Here is a 16301-nt window from a genome sequence, read left to right on the forward strand (position 1 = left end):
TTACCATGCATGCCCGACAGCACAGTCTCCCATTACTTACCATGCCTGCCCGATAGCACAGTCCACCATTACTTACCATGCCTGCCTGACAGCACAGTCTCCCATTACTTACCATGCCTGCCCGACAGCACAGTCTACCATTACTTACCATGCCTGCCCGACATCACAGTCTCCCATTACTTACCATGCCTGCCCGACATCACAGTCTCCCATTACTTCCCATGCCTGCCCGACATCAGTCTCCCATTACTTACCATGCCTGCCCGACATCACAGTCTCCCATTACTTACCATGCCTGCCCGACATCACAGTCTCCCATTACTTACCATGCCTGCCCGATAGCACAGTCCACCATTACTTATCCTGCCCGACAGCACAGTCTCCCATTACTTGCCATGCCTGCCCGACATCACAGTCTCCCATTACTTACCATGCCTGCCCGATAGCACAGTCCACCATTACTTACCATGCCTGCCTGACAGCACAGTCTCCCATTACTTACCATGCCTGCCCGATAGCGCAGTCCACCATTACTTATCCTGCTCGACAGCACAGTCTCCCATTACTTACCATGCCTGCCCGACAGCACAGTCTCCCATTACTTACCATGCCTGCCCGATAGCACAGTCCACCATTACTTATCCTGCCCGACAGCACAGTCTCCCATTACTTACCATGCCTGCCCGACATCAGTCTCCCATTTTACTTACCATGCCTGCTCGATAGCACAGTCCACCATTACTTATCCTGCCCGACAGCACAGTCCACCATTTCTTACCATGCCTGCCCGACAGCACAGTCCACCATTACTTACCATGCCTGCCCGACAGCACAATTTCCCATTATTTATCATGCCTGCCCGATAGCAGTTTCCCATTACTTACCATGCCTGCCCGACAGCACAGTCTCCCATTACTTACCCTGCCCGACAGCAGTCTCCCATTACTTACCATGCCTGCCCGACAGCACAATTTCCCATTATTTATCATGCCTGCCCGATAGCAGTTTCCCATTACTTACCATGCCTGCCCGACAGCACAGTCTCCCATTACTTACCCTGACCGACAGCAGTCTCCCATTACTTACCATGCCTGCCCGACAGCACAGTCTCCCATTACTTACCATGCCTGCCCGACAGCAGTCTCCCATTACTTACCATGCCTGCCCGACAGCACAGTCTCCCATTACTTACCATGCCTGCCCGACAGCAGTCTCCCATTACTTACCATGCCTGCCCGACAGCACAGTCTCCCATTACTTACCATGCCTGCACGACAGCAGTGTCTCCCATTACTTACCATGCCTGCCCGACAGCACAGTTTCCCATTACTTACCATGCCTGCACGACAGCAGTGTCTCCCATTACTTACCATGCCTGCCCGACAGCACAGTTTCCCATTACTTACCCTGCCAGACAGCACAGTCTCCCATTACTTACCATGCCTGCCCGACAGCACAGTTTCCCATTACTTACCCTGCCAGACAGCACAGTCTCCCATTACTTACCATGCTTGCCCGACAGCACAGTCTCCCATTACTTACCATGCTTGCCCGACAGCACAGTCTCCCATTACTTACCCTGCCCGACAGCAGTCTCCCATTACTTACCATGCTTGCCCGACAGCACAGTCTCCCATTACTTACCATGCCTGCCCGACAGCACAGTTTCCCATTACTTACCCTGCCCGACAGCACAGTCTCCCATTACTTACCATGCCTGCCCGACAGCACAGTCTCCCATTACTCACCCTGCCCGACAGCACAGTCTCCCATTACTTACCATGCCTGCCCGACAGAACAGTCTCCCATTACTTACCATGCCTGCCCGACAGCACAGTCTCCCATTACTTACCCTGCCCGACAGCACAGTCTCCCATTACTTACCATGCCTGCCCGACAGCACAGTCTCCCATTACTTACCATGCCTGCCCGACAGCACAGTTTCCCATTACTTACCCTGCCCGACAGCACAGTTTCCCATTACTTACCCTGCCCGACAGCACAATCCCCCATTTCTTACCCTGCAGCTGCTTTCCCCACTAATGACGCCACAACGGGTATGTGCAAGGGTGAGCAGAACACAATTAAAGGCGCTGCCGCCATTTATTACACTGTCTGGTTTTATTGTAAAATGTAAACATTTGCCCCAACATGCGGCTCGTCCGAGTGTCACACAAGACCGTGTCTGGCACTGGTGGACCCCGACCACCAGCCGTGTGCAGGACATGAAGACCTGGAGTCTATGGAGCCTTCTATTCAAGTAAATGTGGAAGAGATGAAGAGTTCAGGTCTGTCACAGGCGCAGCGCATCCCTCCGATGTCCTCTGCCACCAGGCACAGCCGGAATGAGGTAATACTGATGGCGGAGCGCCATCTGTGGCACTGACATCACACGTGTCCTCACTCCGCACATGTCAGCTGGTGCAGATGCTGTTGATGGAGACGGCGCCGGGGTCCACCAGTCCTAGCTCCTCCTGCTCATTGACACACAGCTGGTACCCACAGCCCTTCCTGCGAGCCAAGGGGGCCACCCTCCCATCAGGCTTGGCCCGTGGAGGCAGAAGGAAGCCCACGCTGCCTGCGATCAGCATGTGCCAGATGCTGTGGATGTAGAAGTAGTTCTCCTCTGTCTCCACAAAGGCATAGAGTGCAACAGCGGAGCTGGCAATGAGGGTCCCTGGGCAAAGGTAGAAGAGCCATCGCTTCCAGGTGGGTGGGTAACAGTGCCGTCTCCGGATGGTGCGGAAAGTCTGAAAGAGAAGAGCATTATTGGTCCCGCTACCTCCTGACATATCCGTGAGACCCCCGAGCTCTAGATGAAGGGTCCTGCTCATTATACTGCGTAGTGCTGAGAGTGGGGATCTCGGCAAAGGAATCTATGGCCCGAATTACACAAATGTACATGAGCCTTAAAGGCACGGTTCAGAGGATTGTCCACTACTTGGTCAACCCCTTCTTAGATGATGTATTCCCCCCACAGCAAATGAGCCCACCCCTCTGGCATTGGGTGCAGGGGGCTCCAGACACTCCTGAAATGTCACACGAGCGCTGCAGACGATCAGTGACCTCTAATGGCCTGCAGCTCTCGCACTGCACTGTTCACATGGCATATAAATGTCACACAAATGCCAGGAAACCCAACGTTGCTGGAACAGCAATAATAGGGTGGTGAGTACTCACTTTTTTATTTTACAAGAAGTAAAAAAGAATTTTAAAACGTTTCTCCACATACTGGGCAACTCCTTTAAGCAACTTTCTAGATTGTCTTCATTAAAAATGTTCTACTGTTTTGTGGATAGAGTTTTGAAGTCGAATGCTAATCTGTCACAACTCCTGCCCAGGCCTGACTGCTCTCTGTGATGAGATAGTGGAGAGGGGAGAAAGTATTGCAGGGTGGATGAACCAAATACGCAATGGACAAGGAGAAAAGCACAGAAGGTAGGTACAGGGTAGAAGGAGTGGTGTTACATAAACTAACAGTAACAACAGTGCCCTGGATTCACACACAGTTCACATGACAGAAAGGCCTCACATCCATCATGTATTACTGTGAGATACGCGGGCCTCTCATCCATCATGTATTACAGCGAGATACGCGGGCCTCTCATCCATCATGTATTATTATCCCGACATACTCGGGCCTCACATCCATCATGTATTACCGGGAGATACCCTTGTCTTACATCCATCATGTATTACTGTGAGATATACGGGCCTCACATCCATCGTGTATTATTATCCCGACATACTCAGGCCTCACATCCATCCTGTATTATTACCGGGAGATATACAGGCCTTGCATCCATCATATATTACCGCAAGATATACGGGCCTCACATCCATCACGTATTACCGGGAGATACCCTTGTCTTACATCCATCATGTATTACTGTGAGATACACGGGCCTCACATCCATCGTGTATTATTATCCCGACATACTCAGGCCTCACATCCATCCTGTATTATTACCGGGAGATATACAGGCCTTGCATCCATCATATATTACCGCAAGATATACGGGCCTCACATCCATCACGTATTACCGGGAGATACCCTGGTCTTACATCCATCATGTATTACAGCGAGATACCCTGGTCTCACATCCATCATGTATTATTATCCCGACATACTCGGGCCTCACATCCATCCTGTATTATTATCCCGACATACTCGGGCCTCACATCCATCCTGTATTATTATCCCGACATACTCGGGCCTCACATCCATCACGTATTACCGGGAGATACCCTGGTCTTACATCCATCATGTATTACAGCGAGATACGCGGGCCTCTCATCCATCATGTATTATTATCCCGACATACTCGGGCCTCACATCCATCATGTATTATTATCCCGACATACTCGGGCCTCACATCCATCATGTATTATTACCGGGAGATATACAGGCCTTGCATCCATCATATATTACCGCAAGATATACGGGCCTCACATCCATCATGTATTACTGTGAGATACGCGGGCCTCACATCCATCATGAATTACTGTGAGATACACGGGCCTCACATCCATCCTGTATTATTACCGGGAGATATACAGGCCTTGCATCCATCATATATTACCGCAAGATATACGGGCCTCACATCCATCATGAATTACTACGAGATACACGGGCCTCACATCCATCCTGTATTATTACCGGGAGATATACGGGCCTCACATCCATCATGAATTACTACGAGATACACGGGCCTCACATCCATCCTGTATTATTACCGGGAGATATGAGGGCCTCACATCCATCATGTATTATTACCGGGAGATATACAGGCCTTGCATCCATCACATATTACCGCAAGATATACGGGCCTCACATCCATCCTGTATTATTACCGTTAGATACACGGGCCTCACATCCATCCTGTATTATTACCGGGAGATACACAGGCCTCACATCCATCCTGTATTATTACCAGAAGATACACGGGCCTCACATCCATCCTGTATTACTGTGAGATACGAGGGCCTCACATCCATCCTGTATTATTACCGGGAGATATACAGGCCTTGCATCCATCATATATTACCGCAAGATATACGGGCCTCACATCCATCATGAATTACTACGAGATACACGGGCCTCACATCCATCATGAATTACTACGAGATACACGGGCCTCACATCCATCCTGTATTATTACCGGGAGATATACGGGCCTCACATCCATCATGTATTATTACCGGGAGATATACAGGCCTTGCATCCATCATATATTACCGCAAGATATACGGGCCTCACATCCATCCTGTATTATTACCGTTAGATACACGGGCCTCACATCCATCCTGTATTATTACCGGGAGATACACAGGCCTCACATCCATCCTGTATTATTACCAGAAGATACACGGGCCTCACATCCATCCTGTATTACTGTGAGATACGAGGGCCTCACATCCATCATGAATTACTACGAGATACGCGGGCCTCACATCCATCCTGTATTATTACCGGGAGATATACAGGCCTTGCATCCATCATATATTACCGCAAGATATACGGGCCTCACATCCATCATGAATTACTACGAGATACACGGGCCTCACATCCATCCTGTATTATTACCGGGAGATATACGGGCCTCACATCCATCATGAATTACTACGAGATACACGGGCCTCACATCCATCATGTATTATTACCAGAAGATACACGGGCCTCACATCCATCCTGCATTATTACCGGGAGATATACAGGCCTTGCATCCATCATATATTACCGCAAGATATACGGGCCTCACATCCATCCTGTATTATTACCGTTAGATACACGGGCCTCACATCCATCCTGTATTATTACCGTTAGATACACGGGCCTCACATCCATCCTGTATTACTGTGAGATACGAGGGCCTCACATCCATCATGAATTACTACGAGATACGCGGGCCTCACATCCATCATGAATTACTACGAGATACGCGGGCCTCACATCCATCATGAATTACTACGAGATACGCGGGCCTCACATCCATCATGAATTACTACGAGATACGCGGGCCTCACATCCATCCTGTATTGTTATAGCGAGATACATGGGCCTCATATTCATTATGCATTATTGCGAGACATGCGGGCCTCGCGTCCATCCTGTATTATTACTGTGAGATACGCGGGCCCCTCCTCGATCATGTTTTACTGGGAGATACATGGGCTTCACATCCATCATGTATCATGCGAGATACGCGGGCTTCACAACCAACATGTATTTCCAGGAGATACATGGACCTCGCATCTATCATATATTACCACAAGATACATGGGCCTCACATCCATCATGTATTAACAGAAGACACGCAGCCCTCACATCCATCCTGTATTATTATCCCAACATACTTGGGCCTCACATCCATCATGTATTACCGTGAGATACGCGGGCCTCTCATCCATCATGCAATACTGGGAGATACGTGGGCCTTGCATCCATCATGTATTACCGGGAGATACAGGGGTCTCAAATCCATCCTGTATTACCAGGAGAGATGCGGGCTTCGTGTCTTTCCTGTATTACCGTGAGATTCGCGTGCCTCACATTCATCATGTATTACCGTGAGATACGCAGGCCTCTCATCCATCATGTATTACCGGGAGATACATGGGCCTCACATCCATCATGAATTGTGATGTTAATGTATAAAATGGAGTAGGATTTTTCATTTTCCCCCTGTTATCACACATGCTGTGGGCTCTGACCCCCCTGTCTCTCTTCACTTCTGCTGCTGTGTGTGTGTGTGAATCCCAAACCTCTCAGTCCCTCCCACCAAAAGAATGTTTATTGCCCCTGTAGCTGCGGTAGACAATTCTCCCATCTAGTACCAGCTAAAACTGGTATAGTCTCTCTCAAAAGGCATGAGGCTCTTTGTTCTATTATAGTAAGATATTGGGCCACCGATTTGGGCTAGAAAAATAAGGAGTACATATTGCGAATTTCCATCTGATCTGTCAACCACTGTAAGTGCTAGCAGCTAAACACAACGAATACAAAGTGCTGATTTCTCCTCAACCATGTGGAACACCTAGTACAAATGTGGTGTCATTAGAAAGCTAATTTCAAAATAAGATGAGTGAGGTGTGTGCCATTACTCTGCTAGACACGCGAGCCAAGTTTTGAGAATTATAAGTATTGCTGGTAAAATCTGTAACTTTGAGGAGAGGGGAGGGTGCAGGTAAACCAGCCCCTTTAGTGATGTCACAGGCCTGCAAGTATTAGGCACGGCACTCAACCCAACCTTCAGTCTTGCCTGAGGAGCTGTTACAGCCTGGTTAGTTGAAATGATCTGAGCACATGTGAGTGTTACTTTCTGTTTTAATCCCTGTTTTTTATAATTGCTGTACATACTTTAAATTCTCATCTTGTAAAATCTTGATATACCTTTTATAAACACTGCCTAATCTTTTTATGGAGTAAAAGTTAAATATTTACTACCTTTGTTACCTTGCTCTAAAACGTACCCCAAGTCTTCTAAATTACGCTACTAATTTGGGTTGGCTCTGAACCCCTCTGGAGAAATCTGAGCTGGTGGCAGCAAAGTGTGTTCTGGGCTAGGCAGGTGAGCTGGCAGCGACGGAATGGGGTTTTATAAGCTATTGTCTGACTGCAGCCTGAGCATTTATAATTCCCTCGCTGCAGCGCGCGTGCTAGCCAGTCCACAGTGAAGCGGCCCATCCGGCGACCAATTATCCTAGGTGTAGTTCCCTGACTGACCTGAGGGTAAGGGGGGCACCGGAGAGCTGCAAGTTCCGAAGCGGAACTGGAAAGCGGGATATACATAAATCCCTGCAGTTCGTGTTATGTTGTAGCAGCAGTGGTATAACTAAAATAAGCCCCTGTGGTAAATTGGTAGGTCAATAGCCTTGATTGTGTTTTCATCACGTTAGCAGTGGTGGGATAACTAAGATAAGCCCCCTGCAGATGTGATAGCCATGTGCTGGCCAAACGTCACCCACGATCCGTGACATTGGTGGCAGCACGGTGGGATTCGTGACATACCGCGAGATACGTGGGCCTCGCATCCATCCTGTATTACCGGGAGATACCTGGGTCTCACACCCATCATGCATTATTGCGCGATATGCGGGCCTCACGTCCATCATGTATTACCAGGAGATACATGGGCCTCGCATCCTTCATGTATTACCAGGAGATACATGGGCCTCGCATCCTTCATATATTACCACAAGATACATGGGCCTCACATCCATCATGTATTACCGTGAGATACATGGGCCTCACATCCATCATGTATTACCCCGAGATATGCGGGCCTCACATCCATCATGTATTACCCCGAGATACATGGGCCTCACATCCATCATGTATTACCACAAGATACATGGGCCTCACATCCATCATGTATTACCGTGAGATATGCGGGCCTCACATCCATCACGAATTACTACGAGATACGTGAGCCTCACATCCATCCTGTATTATTACCGGGAGATACACGGTCCTCGCATCCATCCTGTATTATTACCACAAAATACGCAGGCCTCACATCCATCCTGTATTATTACCAGAAGATACATGGTCCGCACATCCATCCTGTATTATTAACAGAAGATACACGGGCCTCACATCCATCCTGTATTAATACCGGGAGATACACGGTCCTCACATCCATCATGTATTATTAACAGAAGATACACGGGCCTCACATCCATCCTGTATTCTTACCGCGAGATACACGGGCCTCACATCCATCCTGTATTATTACCAGAAGATACACGGTCCTCACATCCATCCTGTATTATTACCGGGAGATACATGGGCCTCACATCCATCCTGTATTATTAACAGAAGATACACGGGCCTCACATCCATCCTGTATTCTTACCGCGAGATACACGGTCCTCACATCCATCCTGTATTATTACCAGAAGATACACGGGCCTCACATCCATCCTGTATTATTACCGCAAAATGCGCTGGCCTCATGTCCATCCGGTATTATTACCACGAGATATGCGGGCCTCATATCTATCCTGTATTATTACCGCAAGATACTCGGGCCTCACGTCCATCCAGTATTATTACCACGAGATACATGGGACTCGCGTCCATCTGGTTTTATTACCACGAGATACTCGGGCCTCACGTTCATCCAGTATCATTACCGGTATTATTACCGCAAGATACACGGGCCTCATGTCCATCCGGTATTATTACTGCCATCTGCACGGGCCTCACATCCATCCTGTATTATTACCAGAAGATACACGGGCCTCACATCTATCCTGTATTATTACCAGAAGATACACGGGCCTCACATCCATCCTGTATTATTACCGGGAGATACACGGGCCTCACATCCATCCTGCATTATTACCGGGAGATACACGGGCCTCACATCTATCCTGTATTATTACCAGAAGATACACGGGCCTCACATCCATCCTGTATTAATACCGGGAGATACACGGGCCTCACATCCATCCTGTATTACCGGGAGATACACGGGCCTCACATCCATCCTGTATTATTACCAGAATATACACGGGCCTCACATCCATCCTGTATTAATACCGGGAGATACACGGGCCTCACATCCATCCTGTATTACCGGGAGATACACGGGCCTCACATCCATCCTGTATTATTACCAGAAGATACACGGGCCTCACATCCATCCTGTATTAATACCGAAAGATACACGGGCCTCACATCCATCCTGTATTACCGGGAGATACACGGGCCTCACATCCATCCTGTATTATTACCAGAAGATACACGGGCATCACATCCATCCTGTATTATTACCGGGAGATACACGGGCCTCACATCCATCCTGTATTATTACCAGAAGATACACGGGCCTCACATCCATCCTGTATTAATACCGGGAGATACACGGGCCTCACATCCATCCTGTATTACCGGGAGATACACGGGCCTCACATCCATCCTGTATTATTACCGCAAGATGCGCTGGCCTCATGTCCATCCGGTATTATTACCACGAGATATGCGGGCCTCATATCTATCCTGTATTATTATCGCAAGATACTCGGGCCTCACGTCCATCTGGTATTATTACTGCCATATGCACTGGCCTCGTGTCCATCCAGTATTATTACCACGAGATACACGGGCCTCACATCCATCCGGCATTATTACCGGGAGATACACGGGCCTCATATCCATCCTGTATTATTACCAGAAGATACACGGGCCTCATATCCATCCTGTATTATTACCGTGAGATACACGGGCCTCAAATCCATCCTGTATTATTACCGCGAGATACACGGGCCTCACATCCATCCTGTATTATTACCGGGAGATACACAGGCCTCACATCCATCCTGTATTATTACCGGGAGATACACGGGCCTCACATCCATCCTGTATTATTACCGCGAGATACACGGGCCTCACATCCATCCTGTATTATTACCGGGAGATACACGGGCCTCATATCCATCCTGTATTATTACCAGAATATACACGGGCCTCACATCCATCCTGTATTATTACCAGAAGATAGCCGAGCCTCACATCCATCCTGTATTATTACCGCGAAATACACGGGCCTCACATCCATCCTGTATTATTACCAGAAGATACACGGGCCTCACATCCATCCTGTATTAATACCGGGAGATACACGGGCCTCACATCCATCCTGTATTACCGGGAGATACACGGGCCTCACATCCATCCTGTATTATTACCAGAAGATACACGGGCCTCACATCTATCCTGTATTATTACCAGAAGATACACGGGCCTCACATCCATCCTGTATTATTACCAGAAGATACACGGGCCTCACATCCATCCTGTATTATTATCAGAAGATACACGGGCCTCACATCCATCCTGTATTATTACCAGAAGATACACGGGCCTCACATCCATCCTGTATTATTACCGGGAGATACACAGGCCTCACATCCATCCTGTATTATTACCGCGAAATACACGGGCCTCACATCCATCCTGTATTAATACCGGGAGATACACAGGCCTCACATCCATCCTGTATTATTACCAGAAGATACACGGGCCTCACATCTATCCTGTATTATTATCAGAAGATACACGGGCCTCACATCCATCCTGTATTATTACCAGAAGATATACGGGCCTCACATCTATCCTGTATTATTACCAGAAGATACACGGGCCTCACATCCATCCTGTATTATTATCAGAAGATACACGGGCCTCACATCCATCCTGTATTATTACCAGAAGATACACGGGCCTCACATCTATCCTGTATTATTACCAGAAGATACACGGGCCTCACATCCATCCTGTATTATTATCAGAAGATACACGGGCCTCACATCCATCCTGTATTATTACCAGAAGATATACGGGCCTCACATCCATCCTGTATTATTACCGCGAGATACACGGGCCTCACATCCATCCTGCATTATTACCGGGAGATACACGGGCCTCACATCCATCCTGTATTATTACCAGAAGATACACGGGCCTCACATCCATCCGGTATTAGTACCGCGAGATACACGGGCCTCACATCCATCCGGTATTATTACCAGAAGCTACACGGGCATCACATCCATCCTGTATTATTACCGGGAGATACACGGGCCTCACATCCATCCTGTATTATTACCGGGAGATACACAGGCCTCACATCCATCCTGTATTATTACCGGGACATACACAGGCCTCACATCCATCCTGTATTATTAACAGAAGATACACGGGCCTCACATCCATCCTGTATTATTACCGGGAGATACACGGGCCTCACATCCATCCTGTATTATTACCGGGAGATACACGGGCATCACATCCATCCTGTATTATTACCGGGAGATACACAGGCCTCACATCCATCCTGTATTATTACCAGAAGATACACGGGCCTCACATCTATCCTGTATTATTACCAGAAGATACACGGGCCTCACATCCATCCTGTATTATTACCAGAAGATACACGGGCCTCACATCCATCCTGTATTATTACCAGAAGATACACGGGCCTCACATCCATCCTGTATTATTACCGGGAGATACACAGGCCTCACATCCATCCTGTATTATTACCAGAAGATACACGGGCCTCACATCCATCCTGTATTATTACCGGGAGATACACAGGCCTCACATCCATCCTGTATTATTACCAGAAGATATACGGGCCTCACATCCATCCTGTATTATTACCGGGAGATACACAGGCCTCACATCCATCCTGTATTATTACCAGAAGATACACGGGCCTCACATCCATCCTGTATTATTACCGGGAGATACGCGGGCCTCACATCCATCCTGTATTATTACCGGGAGATACGCGGGCCTCACATCCATCCTGTATTATTACCGCAGGATACACGGGCGTCACATCCATCTGGTATTATTACCGGGAGATACTCGGGCCTCACATCCATCCTGTATTATTACCGGGAGATACACAGGCCTCACATCCATCCTGTATTATTACCGGGAGATACACAGGCCTCACATCCATCCTGTATTATTACCAGAAGATATACGGGCCTCACATCCATCCTGTATTATTACCGGGAGATACACAGGCCTCACATCCATCCTGTATTATTACCGGGAGATACACAGGCCTCACATCCATCCTGTATTATTACCAGAAGATACACGGGCCTCACATCCATCCTGTATTATTACCAGAAGATACACGGGCCTCACATCCATCCTGTATTATTACCGGGAGATACACAGGCCTCACATCCATCCTGTATTATTACCAGAAGATACACGGGCCTCACATCCATCCTGTATTATTACCAGAAGATACACGGGCCTCACATCCATCCTGTATTATTACCGGGAGATACACGGGCCTCACATCCATCCTGTATTATTACCAGAAGATACACGGGCCTCACATCCATCCTGTATTATTACCGGGAGATACACAGGCCTCACATCCATCCTGTATTATTACCAGAAGATACACGGGCATCACATCCATCCTGTATTATTACCAGAAGATACACGGGCCTCACATCCATCCTGTATTATTACCAGAAGATACACGGGCATCACATCCATCCTGTATTATTACCGGGAGATACACAGGCCTCACATCCATCCTGTATTATTACCAGAAGATACACGGGCCTCACATCCATCCTGTATTATTACCAGAAGATACACAGGCCTCACATCCATCCGGTATTATTACCAGAAGCTACACGGGCATCACATCCATCCTGTATTATTACCGGGAGATACACGGGCCTCACATCCATCCTGTATTATTACCGGGAGATACACAGGCCTCACATCCATCCTGTATTATTACCGGGACATACACAGGCCTCACATCCATCCTGTATTATTAACAGAAGATACACGGGCCTCACATCCATCCTGTATTATTACCGGGAGATACACGGGCCTCACATCCATCCTGTATTATTACCGGGAGATACACGGGCATCACATCCATCCTGTATTATTACCGGGAGATACACAGGCCTCACATCCATCCTGTATTATTACCAGAAGATACACGGGCCTCACATCTATCCTGTATTATTACCAGAAGATACACGGGCCTCACATCCATCCTGTATTATTACCAGAAGATACACGGGCCTCACATCCATCCTGTATTATTACCAGAAGATACACGGGCATCACATCCATCCTGTATTATTACCGGGAGATACACAGGCCTCACATCCATCCTGTATTATTACCAGAAGATACACGGGCCTCACATCCATCCTGTATTATTACCGGGAGATACGCGGGCCTCACATCCATCCTGTATTATTACCGGGAGATACGCGGGCCTCACATCCATCCTGTATTATTACCGCAGGATACACGGGCGTCACATCCATCTGGTATTATTACCGGGAGATACTCGGGCCTCACATCCATCCTGTATTATTACCGGGAGATACACAGGCCTCACATCCATCCTGTATTATTACCGGGAGATACACAGGCCTCACATCCATCCTGTATTATTACCAGAAGATACACGGGCCTCACATCCATCCTGTATTATTACCGTGAGATACACGGGCCTCACATCCATCCTGTATTATTACCGCGAGATACACGGGCCTCACATCCATCCTGTATTATTACCGCGAGATACACGGGCCTCACATCCATCCTGTATTATTACCAGAAGATATACGGGCCTCACATCCATCCTGTATTATTACCGGGAGATACACAGGCCTCACATCCATCCTGTATTATTACCGGGAGATACACGGGCCTCACATCTATCCTGTATTATTACCAGAAGATACACAGGCCTCACATCCATCCTGTATTATTACCGGGAGATACACAGGCCTCACATCCATCCTGTATTATTACCAGAAGATACACGGGCCTCACATCCATCCTGTATTATTACCGGGAGATACACGGGCCTCACATCCATCCTGTATTATTACCGGGAGATACACAGGCCTCACATCCATCCTGTATTATTACCAGAAGATACACGGGCCTCACATCCATCCTGTATTATTACCAGAAGATACACAGGCCTCACATCCATCCTGTATTATTACCAGAAGATACACGGGCCTCACATCCATCCTGTATTATTACCAGAAGATACACGGGCCTCACATCCATCCTGTATTATTACCGGGAGATACACAGGCCTCACATCCATCCTGTATTATTACCAGAAGATACACGGGCCTCACATCCATCCTGTATTATTACCAGAAGATACACGGGCCTCACATCCATCCTGTATTATTACCGGGAGATACACGGGCCTCACATCCATCCTGTATTATTACCAGAAGATACACGGGCCTCACATCCATCCTGTATTATTACCGGGAGATACACGGGCCTCACATCCATCCTGTATTATTACCAGAAGATACACGGGCCTCACATCCATCCTGTATTATTACCGGGAGATACACGGGCCTCACATCCATCCTGTATTATTACCAGAAGATACACGGGCCTCACATCCATCCTGTATTATTACCGGGAGATACACAGGCCTCACATCCATCCTGTATTATTACCAGAAGATACACGGGCCTCACATCCATCCTGTATTATTACCAGAAGATACACGGGCCTCACATCCATCCTGTATTATTACCAGAAGATACACGGGCATCACATCCATCCTGTATTATTACCAGAAGATACACGGGCCTCACATCCATCCTGTATTATTACCAGAAGATACACGGGCATCACATCCATCCTGTATTATTACCGGGAGATACACAGGCCTCACATCCATCCTGTATTATTACCAGAAGATACACGGGCCTCACATCCATCCTGTATTATTACCGGGAGATACACGGGCCTCACATCCATCCTGTATTATTACCGGGAGATACACAGGCCTCACATCCATCCTGTATTATTACCGGGACATACACAGGCCTCACATCCATCCTGTATTATTAACAGAAGATACACGGGCCTCACATCCATCCTGTATTATTATCAGAAGATACTCGGGCCTCACATCCATCCTGTATTATTACCAGAAGATACACGGGCCTCACATCCATCCTGTATTATTACCAGAAGATACACGGGCATCACATCCATCCTGTATTATTACCGGGAGATACACGGGCCTCACATCCATCCTGTATTATTACCGGGAGATACACGGGCCTCACATCTATCCTGTATTATTACCAGAAGATACACGGGCCTCACATCCATCCTGTATTATTACCGGGAGATACACGGGCCTCACATCCATCCTGTATTATTACCGGGAGATACACGGGCCTCACATCCATCCTGTATTATTACCGGGAGATACACGGGCCTCACATCCATCCTGTATTATTACCAGAAGATACACGGGCCTCACATCCATCCTGTATTATTACCAGAAGATACACGGGCCTCACATCCATCCTGTATTATTACCAGGAGATACACGGGCCTCACATCCATCCTGTATTATTACCGGGAGATACACGGGCCTCACATCCATCCTGTATTATTACCAGAAGATACACGGGCCTCACATCCATCCTGTATTATTACCGGGAGATACACGGGCCTCACATCCATCCTGTATTATTACCGGGAGATACACAGGCCTCACATCCATCCTGTATTATTACCAGAAGATACACGGGCCTCACATCCATCCTGTATTATTACCAGAAGATACACAGGCCTCACATCCATCCTGTATTATTACCGGGAGATACACGGGCCTCACATCCATCCTGTATTATTACCAGAAGATACACAGGCCTCACATCCATCCTGTATTATTACCGGGAGATACACGGGCCTCACATCCATCCTGTATTATTACCGGGAG

At 47.7% G+C, this 16301-nt stretch overlaps 1 protein-coding gene across 2 annotated transcripts in view; it reads right to left on the reverse strand.

Annotated features, from left to right (window-relative positions):
• Positions 1-1524: 1524 nt before the first annotated feature.
• TMEM8B (transmembrane protein 8B) overlaps positions 1525-16301 on the reverse strand; it is a 241517-nt gene continuing 226740 nt past the window's right edge. Inside the window, exons 13-14 of one of the 2 annotated variants that reach the window (XM_077281255.1) lie at positions 1957-2750; positions 1525-1612 (exon numbers count right to left, since the gene is read on the reverse strand). In XM_077281255.1, coding sequence (XP_077137370.1) covers positions 2415-2750 — 336 coding nt within the window. In that variant the 3' untranslated portion in view covers positions 1525-1612; positions 1957-2414. Of the gene's footprint in view, positions 1613-1956; positions 2751-16301 lie in introns of those variants that run through there. The other variant, XM_077281256.1, reaches the window with a different exon arrangement.

Source organism: Ranitomeya variabilis, chromosome 1 (genome assembly GCF_051348905.1).
Source record: "Ranitomeya variabilis isolate aRanVar5 chromosome 1, aRanVar5.hap1, whole genome shotgun sequence".
Lineage (NCBI taxonomy): Eukaryota > Metazoa > Chordata > Amphibia > Anura > Dendrobatidae > Ranitomeya > Ranitomeya variabilis.